Here is a 17,081-nt window from a genome sequence, read left to right as displayed (position 1 = left end):
GAAGGAAGGAGAGAGAGAGAGAAAAGAGAGAGAGAGAGAGAGAGAGAGAGAGAAGGGTCGCATGCTTGTAGGTATGCTAGCAGTCGAGAGCAAGAGAGACTGAGGCGAAGGGTCCGTGGGGCGTGGGCATGCAGCAAGAGGGCAGGTAGCCCCCACACAAGTCAAAAGAAGGAGAGGTGGTGGAGCAATGAGAGCATGCAGAGAGGGTACTGACTCAAAAGGTATGCAGAGAAAAATAACCTTGATCTAGCAGCTCCTGCACAGAATTATGATTTTGCATATAAAGAGAGCTAGTTTTCTAGCTTGTAATAAGATGCATTCCGATATCCAAAAAGGCTCTCCAATTGTCAAAATTTGTATTCATGTTGGATGCTCTCTCTCTCTCTCTCTCTCTCTCTCACTCACTCACTCACAGCGCGCAACAAGTTCAAGGTAGCAGAGAAGAACAGAGAAGAGACGGGAGCATAGAGAATAAGTTCAAGGTAGCAGGAAGAACAGAGAGCAGCACGGCTTAAACATGATCAGCACTGCTCTCTCTCTCTCTCTCTCTCTCTCTCTCTCTCAGCTGCTATAGCTGTCAAACAACTGGTAAAACTGCTCCTTCTCTCTCACAGCTGCCAAACACGTTCACCTCTTACCAAGTTCATAATTTAGCAGTAGTTCTCACGCGTGAACCAACTGTTGTCGAATCAAAGGTGGCCCGCCGCCCGCAACGCAAGCAATGATCTTGCACATTAATTGAGAAGTACTTCTGTGCGTGTAGGTGCTTTTCATGCAGCTAAACATTTCAACACAAGCAATGATCTTGCACATTAATTGAGAAGTACTTCTGTGCGTATAGGTGCTTTTCATGCAGCTAAACATTTCAACACAAGGAGAAAATGCCCATGCCCATGTTCACAAGTGCACATTACTATATATGTGCAGTTGCACTCTTGCGACATTTGCTTAGAGCCGCATTCACAAGTGCACGTGTGTGTGTGTGTGAGAGAGAGAGAGAGAGAGAGAGAGAGAGCTACTTTTCACGGCACAGGCAAAGCCCGAAAGCCACACGGGAAAACATAAGCTCTGACCATCTTCACAAATGACAAATCACTTAAAGCGGGGACACTGCATAGAAAGCGTTTCACTTGATGATTGCAAGCAGATCAGAGTAGGAATACTTAGAACAAACAGATGTTGATCATGGGAAGCGATTTCAGTTCCTCGCTGTGGTTTCTAGTGCTGCAGTGGGCGTATGCATTTTGGCAGACACGAGAGGCTTCAACCTCATATTCTACACCCTGCAATGGCTCGGCTCTCAATGGTTCACGACGCAGGGGGACAAAAAAAAGACTGTGGTGTGGGTGAACAAGGAGCACCATGGCGAGTTGTTCGGGACGGATTGGGAGGCCTTCAGGACGCTTGTACTGCACCAAAACATGCAGGGCATGAATATGGAGTTTTTGGAGTTCAAGGATTACTGGTATCAGGTCAATTACAGAGGCAAGTACTACTGGGTGCACCAAGACGTCTTCTTTGAGCTGTACATGTATGATGATCTGAGAAACTACGTGTTCGTCAAGGATCTTTACGATCTGGATGCCAAGTACGCGGTCGCGCAGAAGATTTCGGAGGAGGAGGCCATGCTGCTTATGTTCAACAAGGATATGCACCTCTACCCTGTGAAGACGAAGCACGTCATCTACGGGCGAGAAATCAACATAGAGTACAACTCCAAGCTGTCCGGCTTCTTGTCCACCATCCCTTTGGTTCTGCAGGCAAGGGCTCCTTTCTCTTGTTTTTCCTTGAATAGTGTTTAGCATCACGGGCTTCTGTAGCTCACAAGAAGCTTGTGGGAAAAACGGTTTGGATAGTCATCAGCTTCTACAGGCGAGGGATCACATACCTAGCTTGGATTGGCTGGGGATGCAATTCGCTGCCACCAACCGCACCGAGCTAGGTGCGTGCTCCCAGCTTCCCTGCACAGCTCATGATGTTGTAGTCCGCAAAGTGGAAATTTGTTTACAACTTCTTGTGCTTTGGGGCAGGGGACCGCAGGCTGGCAATCCCCTGCCCTCAATGTTCGCAGTACTTAGCTGCGCGCGCATACCTCAATTGCGGAAGCTCATGATGTTGTGGTTCGCAAAGTGGGTTGTCTAAAACATCTTGTGTGGGTTCTACAGGCGAAGGGGTGGACCGGAATGTCAGCCTGGGCGTCGCTCATTCTGCTCCTCATCGATCTGCTCAGGACTCCAATGTATCAAGCGTACGACACGTCCTTCTTCCACCTGACCAAGTTTGTGAAGCTTCGCGTGTTCATGCAAACGACGTGGCTCTACACCTTCTTTGGCCTCCTTAGCGATCGCTGGCGATTCTCCGACTTCACAAAGGGATACGCCTACCTCACACACGAGGGACAGGAGATCGAGGTTACTACCTTCGTTAGCTCCTCTGCCAAGGATGATTGCACCCTCTCCACCCTCCGACAATATGCGGCCAAGTCACCTGACATGCAGCATTTCTGCATTCGCCAAGGGGTCATCACCTCCGGCGGATTCAATTACGGCCCGTATTCTGCAATTTTCAAGGTGAAAAAAGGCATGTTTGTTACCTGACTGACCTTGGGTCTCTCTTTCCCAAAAGGTGATTTCAAAACCTAAAATCATTCATAATGTTAGTTTACTATCTACTCCAGAACCTGTGTGTTCGTCCACATACAGGTTCTATAAGACGTATAAATGTTACGTTGATTAGCTCACTTGCAAGATTACGGTTGACTTTAAAACGTGATTTCATCTATATCTATATCAATCCTTGTCACTTATTTTTCTCTAAATCAGCATTTGAATCTTTAGAAATCTAGAAATCACAGTGCAAGTTTACAAAATTAAAGTAGCAATGTATGTGATGGCACGTGACTCTGTGTGTGTACATGTGTGTGTGTGAGAGAGAGAGAGAGAGAGAGAGAGAGACTTAGCAGCATAAGTAGCATTTAAGTAAGGAAATGAGGAAACTACACCAGCGTCACAACGTGTGACCATAAAGGTACTTTTTCAACTAAAATTAAAAGCTACAAAGCCATTGTCAAAATGGAGAACCACTACCCTAGCAATCCCCTACCATTGTTGATAGTGATAACAAAGAGTAATCTTAATAAGCTCTTCATAGAGGGTTTGATACCTCTTAACGTGCTCAAGGAACTCTTGACCCGACTAGTGAGCTCGAAGCTTTCATTATGAACATCATGAAAAATTATAAATCGAAAATCTCGTGTAGCCCACGTGGCTGCACCTTCAATTATTTTCACTCTGTTCCCTTGCCAGAACACTCCCCCTGCCTATTGGATGTCCTTCCTCGGACATCTCAGGCAGTTGATTGATTCGCATGGTATGCTTGAATTGATGCCAAGGGTGTGTTGATTTCTTAGTGCTGTTGATAACAGTTTGATTCAGTAGTAGACGAGGCTATTCTTTTAGTCATGGTCTTGGTATCGGTGTTTGAAAGCGGTGGAAATTTGTGAGCTGCTTGATATCCTGGAAAAACCTTCAACCTACTTAGTTGAGCTCATAATTTGGAACTCAGTGTTTCAAGCAAAGTGACTTGTTGAATCTTGTTGTAATAATTGATAGTTTAGAATGTCATGAGTTTTGTTCTGTTGGGTCTTTAGTTGATGTAAAACATTGCTTCTTCTTGCTTTGCAAAACTTTCTTTTTGCTAGTTCTAGAGTCTTTTTAGAACCTCTCATGCTTTTGTTCCTCTTAAGTTGGCTCACTGTTTGCTTCCTTCCCCCTTGCCTTGGCTTTGTATACACTTGACAGATGTCTTCTCAATGATTGAAATAGTAAAAGAAAAAGTTGATGAAGGGAAAAAACCCATTGAGAGAAAAAGTGCCTTCATCATTTATTCTTGCTCTGTAGCCTAGGAAGTTGAGTTGTGCAAGTGCATGTGCATGGGTGTAAACAATTGAAGAGTGCCCAATGCATATGCCCAAGGGACGAACACCCTATGATGCATGCGCAGAGTTTTGATTGAAAGGTATGAAGAGTATGGATCGGTGCTCTAAGGACTATATGTAGCACATCTGACACACTTAAGTGTCCAATTAGCTTCCATGAGTCCTGAGAGGGCTTTTGTTGAAGAGGTTTCTCTACTCTTTCCTCACAGTGCATAAGTGTGTGATGTGACTCCACCATTTCCATTGGACTCATTAGACTAGATTTAGACTTAAGACTTTTATGCTCATCTCATCCAGCATATGCGACACAATTTACCTAGGCTCAACTTTCCAGCTTGAGCTTGTTGCACACACAAAAAAAGAAAGATATACATATGCAAACTATATACACTATGTAGATATAACTTGAAGTTCTAGAAGTAATATCCAAGCACATTTTGTTCACGAATGTTTTGAGAGTAGCTTACTCCCCCCTGCTTGTGCTTTGTGTTAATAAGAAGATGTGAAGGTGTTTTCGTTGTCATAGTGTGCATGGGAGTACTACCAAAGCGTGTCTAATGCATTGTCCAAGGTGGGACACTATATGATACACAGTCAATGCATGTAAAAGGTGTATGCTTTGCGAAAAATCCTAAGGGTGCTCAAGACAAAGTCGAGAATGCAGGTTGTGAAGCCCGATTACCAAACTTTGCTTGAGTGGCATTTGCTGTCGAGGCTGAACGCTCAGATTGTCCTCACCCTAGGATTGGAAAAAGATAAGAAAATATTACAATAATAGCATAGGTAGGAGCCGCAAGATTATTAGCATGTATTTTGTTTGTGGCAACAAAATACATGGCTATGTACAAGTGGTAGATAGACATAATACAGATAGTAGTGAGACTGGCCTTGGAGTACGTTTGGACTGTAGAGTGCTCGACTCTTGTAACAGACCCATCTTCACTAATAAAGAAATGTTCATGTAATAGATAAATTTATGAGTTTTTATGGTATAAAAATCAATGATTTTATTATTTGAGTCATTTATACTCAGAATCTTCAAATTCTCAGCCCAAATTTAGAATCTGCGCACGATTTTACCCTAATATAGGATTTTACAGCATCCAAAACGGACACCGGATCAAGCTTATACGCAAATTTCAGTCGACCTTTAAACCTTAATAAATACACGACCGGGCGTCAGATTGACGAACGGTCTGAACCCAAACGACCAGGAGAACCCCCCGGACAAAAAAAAATTTCGCCCCCCCGGGGCGGTCCGGGACGCAAATCGAGGCGGGCGTCCCAAATTTGGATACCCTGTCCCAAAATTTGGGATGTACACACTTACTAGGGTGCCCGTACAATGGCCGCCCAAGAACCAAAGGACGATCGCCCACTGTATGGTCCACACATACCCCTACGTGGACACCCACGCTGCCCCAGACCAAATAAGGTACATGCGTACCACTCCTTTCCCGGACAACCGACACCGTACCTTTCCCCTAGACCCGTGCAGGCCACTGATCCATAGCCTTTAAAGGTACACCGTTCTTTCGTCCTTGCTTTGCGCAGCGCCCGTACCCTCACCCCTCAGCTATATAAACCCCTCCACAGACAGCACGCATCTCTGTGCTGCGTATGCCCTGTTGTACCATCGTTCGTACCGTTGTCCGTCCCTGTGTAGCGTACTTGCTGTAGTACAGCCGCCCCTTGCAGCCACCCCTCTCATCACACCCCCTCATTTGCCTCTTCTCAGATAAGCTAATTTTCCTCCATTCCCCTCTTGCTAGGAGGCAGTGTCCTTAACTCTTCTCCCCCCCCGTGTGAAGAGCCTTACAGCAGCCCCTCACAGCCCTCTCCACATTTTTTGCCTTAAGGACATCTCACAATCCCCCCCCTTTTGCGTAGACTTAATAAGGGTTTTTTGCCTTAAGAAAGGGTTCGTGCGTCATACTCTTTTGCTCATACGGTGAGCAAACGAGCTCAGAGTTAAGATCCGACTGAAGCGTTTCGATCACAGCAGCGAGCTCTACAAGGCGATGTCTAAGATGGCCTCTTCTCGGAGACATCAAAATATTGCCTCAAGAGGAGCGCGCAATAACGAGATTAGAAAAAATGCTCCCAATGCGGCTCGAGCCCTCCCTTTTCAAGCTCCTCAAGGAAATGGTGGCCAGGTTAGCTTGGTTAATTTTTAAAAGAAGAGATTTTTCTTAAATTAGTGTTAATGAATGGTATCTTTCCCTTTTAAAATGACGACATAAAAATTGTATGAAGTTACGAATTATGTGATGCTGTATTCGATAAATTGCGTTGAAATTGTTATCTTTAGAATTGTTATCTTCACGAATTGTGAATGCTATATTTAATAAATTGCATTGAAGTTGTTATCTTTAGAATTCAAGATTTTTTTCTTGTTTTCAATGCTAACTCCGTTCCGTGCTTGTGTAGCCGGGCGGCGTCGTTAGCAAAGCCCGAGAATGGCCCAAGGTATCCCTCATACCATTGGGAGAATAAGGATCGTCGATTGAGGCGAGAGATTATGAGGCTGCCTAGTTTTGAGGGCCCAGGCTAGTGTAGTAAATAAGCCCACCCTAGTGCGCAGACATCTCTCTGAGAGGCAAGAGAATCAATTGATGGAGCCTGAGAGGGCGATAGGCCGGCTTGAGTCCTCGCCAGTGGTGGCCGACGATGAGGTGTATGGTCCCGTAGGGTTTTGCCCAGCATGTAGAGGTTCGAAGACCGAATTCTAGATCATCGGCAGTATAAGAATAAGAGAGCCGGTTTGGCTTGTATGTAATTGACTCATGTATAAACTTTTTTTTTATAAATATATCTTGTCTTTGGCATGATTGTATTGTGTAAAAAGGCTGTTTTAACAAACCTTGTGAAAAAGGGTCTTAATTAAGGAATATGTTTATTTATGTCAAACAGTGTGGTAGGATTAATTAGAAAACAAATTGATACGTGAGTAGGGTGGAAAGTGGGAGGATGGAATGCCCCGACGGCCCCATCCTATGGACGGGTGGACCCGATTAGTCGGGTAGCTTTCCAACAGATTAAGTGAAAGCCCTACGCTAGATAATTAGGTTCTTGGGCATTCTAAAAGACTAGGCCGGCAGCTGTGCCTTGCATAAGATGAGGAAAAAAGCGTTGTCTCTGGAAATCAAGTCTAGTAGTTGCCTAATTTATGATCAATCGCCCTATGGGTGATTTGATGTTTAGAAAATCACGCTCCCCCTGTGGGATAGAGCTAGGTCATACCTATGAATCGTATCCTTGAATCTCTACAGAGTCAAGGTGTCACGATAAATAGGAAATTTTTCCCAAGATAAGACTTAGTGGACTATCTTAAGTGTTCCCCCCATTTTAGAAGGGAGGAACCTTACAATTGGTATCAGGGCCGATCTTAGCTCCTAGGAATTGTCATTTAAGGATAGTTTTGCAATGAATGTTTTACCTAACATAATGCTAATTAGTAAAAACATCCTACTAAAACAAATAAGTTGAACTGATGTTTGAATGATTGTAGGAAGAGGAAGATGCCTACTCCAAGTTTCTAGTTTTCCAATGCATCTTCGAGACTGCTAGAGTCACTCCTCGAATTTTGAGTTCCGCGACACCATGGTACAGATACTAGAGAAGATGTCCCTCCCTCATTTCTCTCGTATTCAAAGAGGATGGGGTAGAGATTTTTGGAGTCGTGGGCCGAGATACTTCTTCATCCGCGCAGATCAAATTGGGAACCTTACCACCGACCTAAATCGGATTCGTTGGATTGAGAAGTTGAAGATGATCCATTTATTTTGGTTCATTGGTACCCCGAGGGCCGACACTTCGGTGACTATAGATGGGGTTCGCATACCTTAGGATCGTTGGGTGTATGACCAAGTGATGCAGATTTCACCTGCTGATAGAGTAGCTGTGTTGGGATCTACCCCAATCCAGAGTCTACCACCCTTACCATCAGTTTTTAGAGTCTTAGAAACTACAGCGGAACCCCCATATTTCACCTATGTGGGGACCCCTCTACCCTTATGTCATAGTCAAGCCTAGGAATTTCCCTTGATGTCAAAAAAGATTAATTATATTAGTCTCATATCTTTGTAATAAAACTTGTCCTTGTAAATATTTGGAAATAAAATAATTTCAAAGTTTTACTCTCCAAAAATAAGCGTTGTGCAAATATAAATCTTGTAATCTTAAAATTGTTTTTACAATGATGGCCAGGATGACCACCCTCCACTTCCCAATGCGCTTTACACCGATACCTAAGGGATGTTTTTATTCAAAATATTTCAGAATGAGCTATTGTTGTAGTGGTAACGTTTCTTTTTATTTAGCTATAGGTGGAGCGTTCAAATCCTCCCTTTTCGCACTCCTTAGATCGTCACGCTCCAAGCACGCTCCTTAATTTTTTGTTTCAAAGCTAGGAGAAAAAGCCCGCACATCTCTCTCTCTCTCTCTCTCTCTCTCTCTCTCTCTCTCTCTCTCTCTCTCTCTCTCTCTCTCTCTCTTGCTCTTGTGCAGACGATTGCAGCTCTTTTCTATTTCCTATGTAGATGATTGGAGCTCCCAAAGGAGAAGCGTCACAAGCAAGCTAGGAAAAGGTTCCTTCTTTGTCAAATGCAAGTTCTCACACAGGGTAAGATACATCTCCTTTGTTTTAGTTTATTTTCTCCTCCCCTCACAACAGTGCTTTAATTTCTCTCTCTCTCTCTCTCTCTCTCTCTCTCTCTCTCTCACACACACAGCCAAACATAAGTCAGGGTCTTCCTATGCTGCTCCCATGAATCTGAGTAGGTTTAGACTTAGGTGATGTGTTTTGCTTTGAGCTGGTAAGAGAAAGTGACTTCCAAGGTTTGTAGGAAGTCTGGTGCCTCCATTTAGTGTTTCAGTGAGCAGAAAGAACATGCTGTAGGAGCTTAAAGGGTAGTTTAGCTCTACTACTTTTTCGCAGTCAACGTCTTCAAATGAGCCAAGAGGGTGTTATTCACAGAGACCTTATCTTTTGGTTCTCAAACTTCTACAGGGTGGGAGTTGCTTAGAATTTCTAAAACTCTCATATCAATATTATTTCCATCAAAGCTCTTCTACAAGTGAATAGGCATGTGCCTTTAAAGTGTCCATAGCCCCCCTTTTCTCAACATGGGAAGACCCAATATAGAGGCATGAAAATACTTAGGTGGCAATCGCTCATGGAATGTGCAGCCAATCCACATGTGGCATAGTATTGGCCCACCAATGCCTTTGGTATTGGGTCTTCAGGTTTTCCCCCGAATTGATATGTTTTCTCCTTTTATATATATATATATCCATCCCCAGTGTATTCTTATTTGTGTGATGCATTCACATATTGGAAAACCTCATGAAATCCATAAGAAATTCCCCTGCATTATCAAAACTTAGGGGTGGACAATGCCTGCACATTTACCCTAGCGGTCAATTCTCTGTGTGATTAACATGTCTTGCAAGAATCAATGGTACTAACCTTTTGTTTTGAAAGAAAATCTAAAAAAACTAGATTCCGGTAGGCAACATTGATCATGAAGTGGTATTCAAAGAGTGAAATAAATAATTGAAGCTAAGAAAAAGTGAGGAAGAAGAACGCTTTTTGTTTGTTTGTGTGATTGAAAGAATTGAACCAATAACAATGATTAAGGAATAATTACATGGTGTTAATCAAATGTATGCAGACAATGAGAACATGTTTATTTAGAAAATTCAATGATCTTTTGTACTACACTAAAATTGGGACTTCGCACTATTTTTTTCCCTTTGTAGTAGTATGTCGTTGGTGTGCCACTGAGATTATTTAGCCAAAAGTCAATGATGTTGTCTTGAATTGTGTTATGAATTTGGCTTCCAGTGTACCACAATGCAGGTTTTGCATATAAAATGTTGACTTTCCATCTGTGTGTTTATCCAGTAGTCTTTGGGCTTCTATCCTTGTTATTGTGGGAGAGACTTATAGCATTTGTTGCTAAGATTTTGTTAATCAAGTGTTTTGTCAAACCTATAGATGAATCAAGTTTTTTTATTAGTATTTTGATTGTGTTACCGCATACTGACTAATGTGTACATAAATGAGTGATCTTACTGGCCATGTGCCATGATTTTTCTTTTTCATGTTCCAAATTTCCACTGCTCTAAGATTCATCCGTGAAGCTGTGCAAGTCTTGATACGAGCCCATGCGTAGATAGAGTCTTCATGCTTCCTTCTTGCTACATTTGCGAGCTCTTTGCGAGTCTCATCTGTGGAGCATCTGTGTAGAATGTAAGAGTACTTATGTTGTCTCTATCTCCATTCCATTCCTATGAGATTCATCCACGAAGTTGGGCAAGTCTTGACACGAGTGCCATCCATAAATAGAGTGTTCAAGCTTCCTTCTTGCTACGTTCGCAAGCCTCATCTGTGTAGAATATAAGAAGTACTTATGTTGTCTCTATCCCTTATTGGTTGTCTCTGAGTCCTATTGAGCTAGACATGCTTTGCTCTTAAAATTGGTTGAAGAGTGAGAGAGAGAGAGAGAGAGAGAGAGAGAGTTGTGCAGTGAGCATACGAGCTATGTATAAGTGTTTATGTTTGTGTGTATATGTGTGTGTGTGTATATGAGCATACGAGCTATGTACAAGTGTTTATGTTTGTGTGTATGTGCATGTGTGTATGTGTATGTGAGAGAGACAAAATTGTGCATGTGCACCACGTACATATGCATGAGTTTGTGTGTGTGTATAAGAGAGAGGGTGTGTGTGACAGAGAGGCCGTATTCGAAAAGAAGACACCAAGTTTTAGTGTTTTGATGTGAGAGAGAGAGAGGGGCAAAGATAGGGAGGCATCTGTGTGAGTGGTATGAAAGATGAGAGATACAGTGTGCATGTTTGTTGATCAATTAGTGATTACTTTCATTTCTCTACAGGTAAAAAAAGTTTCCAACGGGATCCCATCTATGTTGGCAAGTCACTAAATCAATGACTATGCAGCCTCTTCTTTGTCCTTTCTTTTACTTTGCATTTCTCATTGATTTACCAAGTACATAAGCTCATTAATTTATGTATGTATTGATATTTATTCTCGTAGCTTGATTCTCTTATTGCGCAGGTTGATTAATGCTTTTTATTTACAAGCTTTGGAACTACAAGCTGAGATAACTTTCTTATTTCAAGTTTCACGACTAGTCGCTAAGAAGGTGAGTGTGCTTTGGAGTTCTTTATGATGTTTATGGTTTCTTTGATATGATTAAGAGAAAAGAATTTTCACATTGCTTAAGCATCCATATTATTGAGCATTTGATTGAATAATTTACTTCTGCACATTTACTTTTCTATTTGTATGCATGTTTTGTTATGTACATTCGTGTAATATTTTTTCTTGTATGCTTATTTTAAATAGAGAGCTCATAGAGAGTTGATCATTGATGGCATCTAAGGCTCGTATCAAGGTGCTCGATCATGGGAGTAGTGAGAAGAAGCTGTTGGGTTATGTTAGAGTGATGGGAGATTGCTTTTATAGTGCTATACGCAAAGAGATCATGCAAGATGGCATTATAAGTGAAGCATTCGAGTTTGTTCTTGAAGATGAAGAAGATGATGAAGTTTGCATATTGAATGCATTACAAGAAGAGCGTTGGCAAGTTGAGAACAATAAAAGTGTTGGCATAAAAAGGATATCAGCTACGGTCGATGGTGGTGAGCCCTCGAAGCGTGTTTGTAGAAGCTCGAATGTTGCAATAGAAGCTAGTGATATGGATGCAAGGGGAGAGGGTGATGAAACGAGGGAAGAGGGTGATAAAAGGATATATAATCTTGAAGGTGGGAAAGTCAACATGCTCAAGAGTGTTTTCGTATCAAAAGTAGCTCTCGACCTTTGGGAGCTCCAATGTGAGAAGACTCGCAAGAAGTTGAGTGAGAGAAAGCCACCAAGAGATGATAAGTTTCAACTTATCACGGAAGATGTCAATGACCATCCTTTGATTCGAGTGTGGTGCAACGAATGTGGAAGTGCTTATGGATCGGGAGTGATTGGTGGCAAGCAATCAGCATACTCATGCTTGTCAAACTTCATGAGATTTCACATTCTAGATGGTCAAGCACATCAAAAACGATACCTATCCAACCGAGGGTTGAAGTTTGATGCCTTTCCTACTCATGGTACTCGTGGAAGTAGTACAAAAGGCAACGAGGATGATTATGATCATGCAGTGACGATCTTGGCGGCTATCGAGGAGATGACTAAGTTCAATAGCACTCATGAACGTAAGCATCAACTTCTTGCTTCGTGCTTTACAATTAAACCATTCTCTCCTTTTATGACAGATTCATGCAAGACAGAATTTTCAGCCCCTTGTTTTGGTTCTTATTTTAAGGGCTTTTGCCTATGCATATCAGATTTAATTTCAGCTAATTTTTTACGCTCTTTTTGTCCTCGTGTAGGGGCTGATTTTCAGCTGATTGAAGCAACCTTGCATGATTACAAAGATAAAAATGTTGTCAGAGTGGTGTGTAAGTATGATGGAAAGTGGTTGCACCTATGCCCTCGAGGTTCAGATTTGCATACCATCCTAACAGAACATATCAACGCAAAATCTCACATCAAGCAAGACCACACCAAATCAAGCATCTCCCCTCTTGACAGGAGCTAGTGGGCGGCCTAAAAAGCATTTTGAAAAGGATCCACGTCAACAAACTTTGGGTGCATTCCTCACATCAACCATGCGTACAGAGGCTTCCGTCCCCACAGGTGATTCAAGCTTGCCTTCATCAAGTCTAAATCTGTTGTGCTGGGGCTTATGGCAATGTACACTTGATGTTAATGGTAGTTCGGTTTATATAAAATCTCTTCTACAAGACCTAAAGATGGGAAAAGAGTGGTTTTGTGAGCCGCATACAAAAGCTACTTTGTATGATGGAAAAAAAGAATACACGATAGATGGGTGCTTTAGGCATGTGTGTTGTCTTCGTATCGTGAGAATTGGAATGCCCTTTGAAAGTTTCACATGCGAGTATTGCAAGAAAATTCCAACTTACAATGATTTTCGCATGAGGGTGTATCGAGAGAGTATTGCAATTGAGAAGAGGGGAGAGAGACAAACAGGTCAAGGAAGGCGATTGGATTTCCTTTCCAGTGAGGAGCTAAAAAGTGTCACAGTTGAGACAAAGAAAAACATGCGAGAGGTAGGGAGAAAGGTATGGTGGTTGAAGGCAAAGATTGTGGTGCTTTCAGTGAGAATCAGGTCCTTAAAAGAAGCAAACTATGAAGCTATTAATAGGAGGGATGTGCGGCGTTTTTGCAATAACATTATTGAGGCTCACAAGCAAGGAAAGTTTGGAGGCAAGCCAGCTATATGGGATTTTCTTCAAGACATTGCAAATAATGCATTAAGATCCAAAAAGGGGCAAAGATTTACAGAATCCACAAAGACCATTTTTGAGGTTGCAAAGCTATGGGGCGGGCCGCGCTTACATGATTTCCTGAGTGTAAACATTGGAGGGCCATCCATGTCAACCACAAGGAGGCACGGAAGAAAGGCAACTCAATTTCAATCGGGGGAGCATGAGTATACTGTTGATGCGATCGGTAAAATATACAAAGATGCGAAGTTCAAACATGGAATGGCATCACGGGTGCCATTCATTATTGCTGAAGATGAAACGACCATCAAGCGCCGCATCAGGTAAAAGCTGGGTTGATTTTCTCTCTCTTTGTTTTAGTGTCAAATCTGAAATTTATTTATGTTGAAATAAAGACGTTAAAATGGAGCTTCATGGTTATGTAGGTGGAACGCAAAGGATGACACTTTGATTGGGTTTTGTGGAAGAAAGGGAGAGGATCATGAATGCTCCTCAAATGATGCTATCATCGTTGGCGATGGAGCTCAAGGATATGATACCATAGTGGATGCCTTCCAAAACCACGTGGTGGGGCACTATGCAAGACTCCTCATTGTCAACCCTCTTCAAGAGAGTCTTCCGCGGTTGGCTATAGTTGTGCATTGCACTTGTAACCGCTTTGATAGTGATTTCATCAGAACTCAATGGACTCTTGTGGAGCAAATGTGGAATGCAAAGTGGAAGGACAGCCTAGGGCCAATAATTGGACATGCTTCAGATGGTGATAGTAGACGTCGCAAGCTTATGCTTGAAGACTACCTAAAAAAGAGTGATAGACAATTTGACATCAAATGGGGTGGATGGAAGCTCAAAGGGAGAATGGTAGGAGGCGAGGTGTATGGGTTGCATGATCAAGATTTTGTGCATTGTGGAAAGAAGCTTGTGAGCCCTCTTGATAGTCCTACTCGGCAACTAGCAATTGGGCAAGTATGGATTACGCTCAATCATGTTGCTATGGTGTATAATACCTTCTCTGTTGATCAACACAAGTTACGAGAAGGGGATATACAACGAAATGATCGTCAAAACTGGAGAGCGGCCCAAATGATTGTCTCTAGACAAGTACAAAAATGTATGAGGGAAATGCAAAAGAAAGAGAGAAGCATGCACGGGACTGGGGCATATTTGCAGGTTGTTGCTGATTACATAGACATTTTTTTATCTCCACATTTAGACTTGGGAGAGCGTGTGGTGCTTGCTGCTAAAGTGGTCTTCTTCTTCAAGTTGTGGAGATTGTGGATTCATCACCATCCTACATACACTCTCAAGAAAAACTTCATCAGCAAAGAGGCGTACACAGATATCCAGCTTTCTTGTCATTTTGTGGTTCTACTTATAAAGATGTTCCGAGAATTTTACCCAAGTCTCAAGTGCCCTTTACATCTCACAGGATCTGATGCAGCAGAGATCTATTTCAGCAAGATCGGAGGTATGGTTGGGCAAGAAAGAGCATTTGATTTTGGAGATATTTTGCATTGTGTTGGAAGTCTAAACAAGATTGACGTGCATGAATGTAACTCAAATGGGGTGACTTTTTCAAGGGCACATAAGAAACAGGAACACATATGGAAGGAGTTGAACAAGCGTGAAGGCGTTTTGGAAATAGATCTTGGGAACTATGAGAGTGTCTCCTCTGATGAAAAGGTAATAGATGCATTAAAAGAGGGATTAAAGCAGGCACAAGATCTTTGTGAGTCATTGGGCCTCAAACCTAGCACAATTGAAGGCCTTAAATGGTGGACAGAGCCTTGGATAGATACAAAATCAACGTGGTCAAGGATAGATGCTGAGATGGGTGCGGCAGATGAACATGATGACTTTGTGGAGCCTTGCGGCGAAGACGGGCCCATTGGTGAGGGCAGCGATGGAGATGACGAGATTATCGCTTTGAGTGAGATTCGACATGAGGTGGATGGGATACTAGACGAGGCAAGTAGTGAGGCCGGGAAGAAGACTATCTCACCCGTGGTGGAGGTTGATAAGAAATTCATCTTCAAGTCTACATTGGTGAGTCAACTCAATGGAAACTCAACACTGTCAAAGGATAGGTTGACTAGGGTAAGACAAGGAGTGTATTTCAACAACGAAACAAAGTCAACATTAAGAAGTAATGGGAATTTCTTTGGAATAGGGTCAGATTGTGCGGTTTACTTCCATGATGAAACACATGAAGAAGGAGGCACAATTTCAAAGAGAATTGGAAAAGACACAACGTTGAAGAAGATGCAAACTCTTCATAGCACTTGGTACCTTGGAAGAGTCCAGAAGATGCGAAAGAAGGTGGGTGGCAAATATGTAGATTACAAGCGGGGTTTTGACTTGGTAGATCGCCCACAAGGGGTGGAGGTTCAACTCGGTTGGTATCAAAAGGTGAAAGGGCGCCAGACATACTCTTATGATGTGACAGACTTAAACATGATTGGTATTGAGTCGGTTATCGCATTGGCACATTTAACATACAATGAAGCTAGTGATAGATATGTACTAGATCAAAATGACTACCGTCTTTTTAACGATTTTGTGAAGTCTACTGATTAGTTGTTCATATACTTCATGTAAGTGTGGAACTATCTCGGGAACTATTTGGTTGTTTATTTGTCATGTTATAACACTTGTGGCCTCATTTGTTTTGTTGTCATCTACTTACAGGCAACACATCCTCCACCTTGGAGAGAGGCAGGGAGCTGAGTGACATGGGCTGAATTTTTGCAAGGCTGCAGTTTTTTTGGACCAGATTCCAAGCCTTTGTGGCTACGACTTATGCATGCTCATGCTTTTTGCACCCATACTACATCCACCTATATACGAAGACTATGTACGAACTCGCTATATGCGAATGTAGTATGCAGGAAGACAAATGCTAGCAAGAGTATCCGGATGACAAGCCATTGTCTCTTCCTGGAAGAATGGTTTTGATCAAAAACATTATGCAAGATGTAATCATAATTATTGTAATCAACTCAATTTTCAAAAATTCAAAAATGTCTTCTTTTGTCTCTCTTGTCATGGATAACCTACAAGTCTTTTGGTTATGATCTACTTGCAGGCAACACATCCTCGATCTTGTAGAGAGGCTGGGAGTTGAATGACATGGGCTGAATTTTTGCAAGGTTGAAGTTTTTTTGGTCGAGATTCCAAGACTTGGTGGCTACAACTTATACAAAGACTACGTATGAACTCGCTATATGCAAGTGTAGTATGCAGGAAGACAAATGCTACATCCGCCTGTATACGGAAACTATGTACGAACTCGCCATATGCAAGTGTAGTATGCAGGAGGACAAACGCTAGCAAGATCTTCTGAAGAACATGTAATTTCCAGCCATTGTCTTTTCCTCAAAAGAATGGTCTTGATCAGAGACATTATGCAAGATGTAATCATAATTATTGTAATGAGCTCTATTTTCAAAAATTCAAAAATGTCGTCTTTTGTCGGTCTCTTGTCATGGATAACCTACAAGTTTTTGCATGCATACCACCTCTGTCGTAATCTTTGCTGCTTAATTGCTTTTTGGCATGTGCATGAATTTCTAGTTTTATCTAAAACTTTGTGTGAGGACAATGTTGTGTTTTCTATGTTGGGGCTTGGGTGTCGATTGCCTATGCCGAGCCATCTTCGGTGACATGTCAGCAAAGACGACATGCACATTGGAGCAGAGTCTTGCTAGCTCTAGACACTTGGGATGACTAGCCATCTTCGGTCACAAGTATGCTAGCTGTGGTGCTCTTTCAAAGGCACAAGACATGCTTGACAAGCTCCATTCTCAGGATGTAT

General features: G+C 42.3%; 1 protein-coding gene and 1 long non-coding RNA gene across 2 annotated transcripts; both read left to right on the top strand.

The window, feature by feature from the left end:
- Positions 1-1,260: 1,260 nt before the first annotated feature.
- LOC147609816 (uncharacterized) lies at positions 1,261-2,614 on the top strand. Its single transcript, XM_086787317.1, has 2 exons — positions 1,261-1,760; positions 2,166-2,614. Exons 1-2 carry the CDS (start codon positions 1,422-1,424, stop codon positions 2,595-2,597), a joined length of 771 nt encoding a protein of 256 aa, XP_086643443.1. The 5' UTR covers positions 1,261-1,421; the 3' UTR covers positions 2,598-2,614.
- Positions 2,615-8,477: 5,863 nt separating this feature from the next.
- Positions 8,478-16,186, top strand: LOC147609815 (uncharacterized). Its single transcript, XR_015264202.1, has 4 exons — positions 8,478-8,561; positions 10,837-10,872; positions 11,019-11,106; positions 15,956-16,186. It is a non-coding gene; the product is annotated as an uncharacterized LOC147609815 (long non-coding RNA).
- Positions 16,187-17,081: the final 895 nt, after the last annotated feature.

The sequence above is a fragment of the Cibotium barometz genome, chromosome 50 (assembly GCF_041138505.1).
Source record: "Cibotium barometz isolate CiBa-2024 chromosome 50, ASM4113850v1, whole genome shotgun sequence".
Taxonomy (NCBI): domain Eukaryota; kingdom Viridiplantae; phylum Streptophyta; class Polypodiopsida; order Cyatheales; family Cibotiaceae; genus Cibotium; species Cibotium barometz.
The sequence above is the reverse complement of the archived record's forward strand: the minus strand, read 5'-3'. Positions and strand labels throughout refer to the sequence as shown.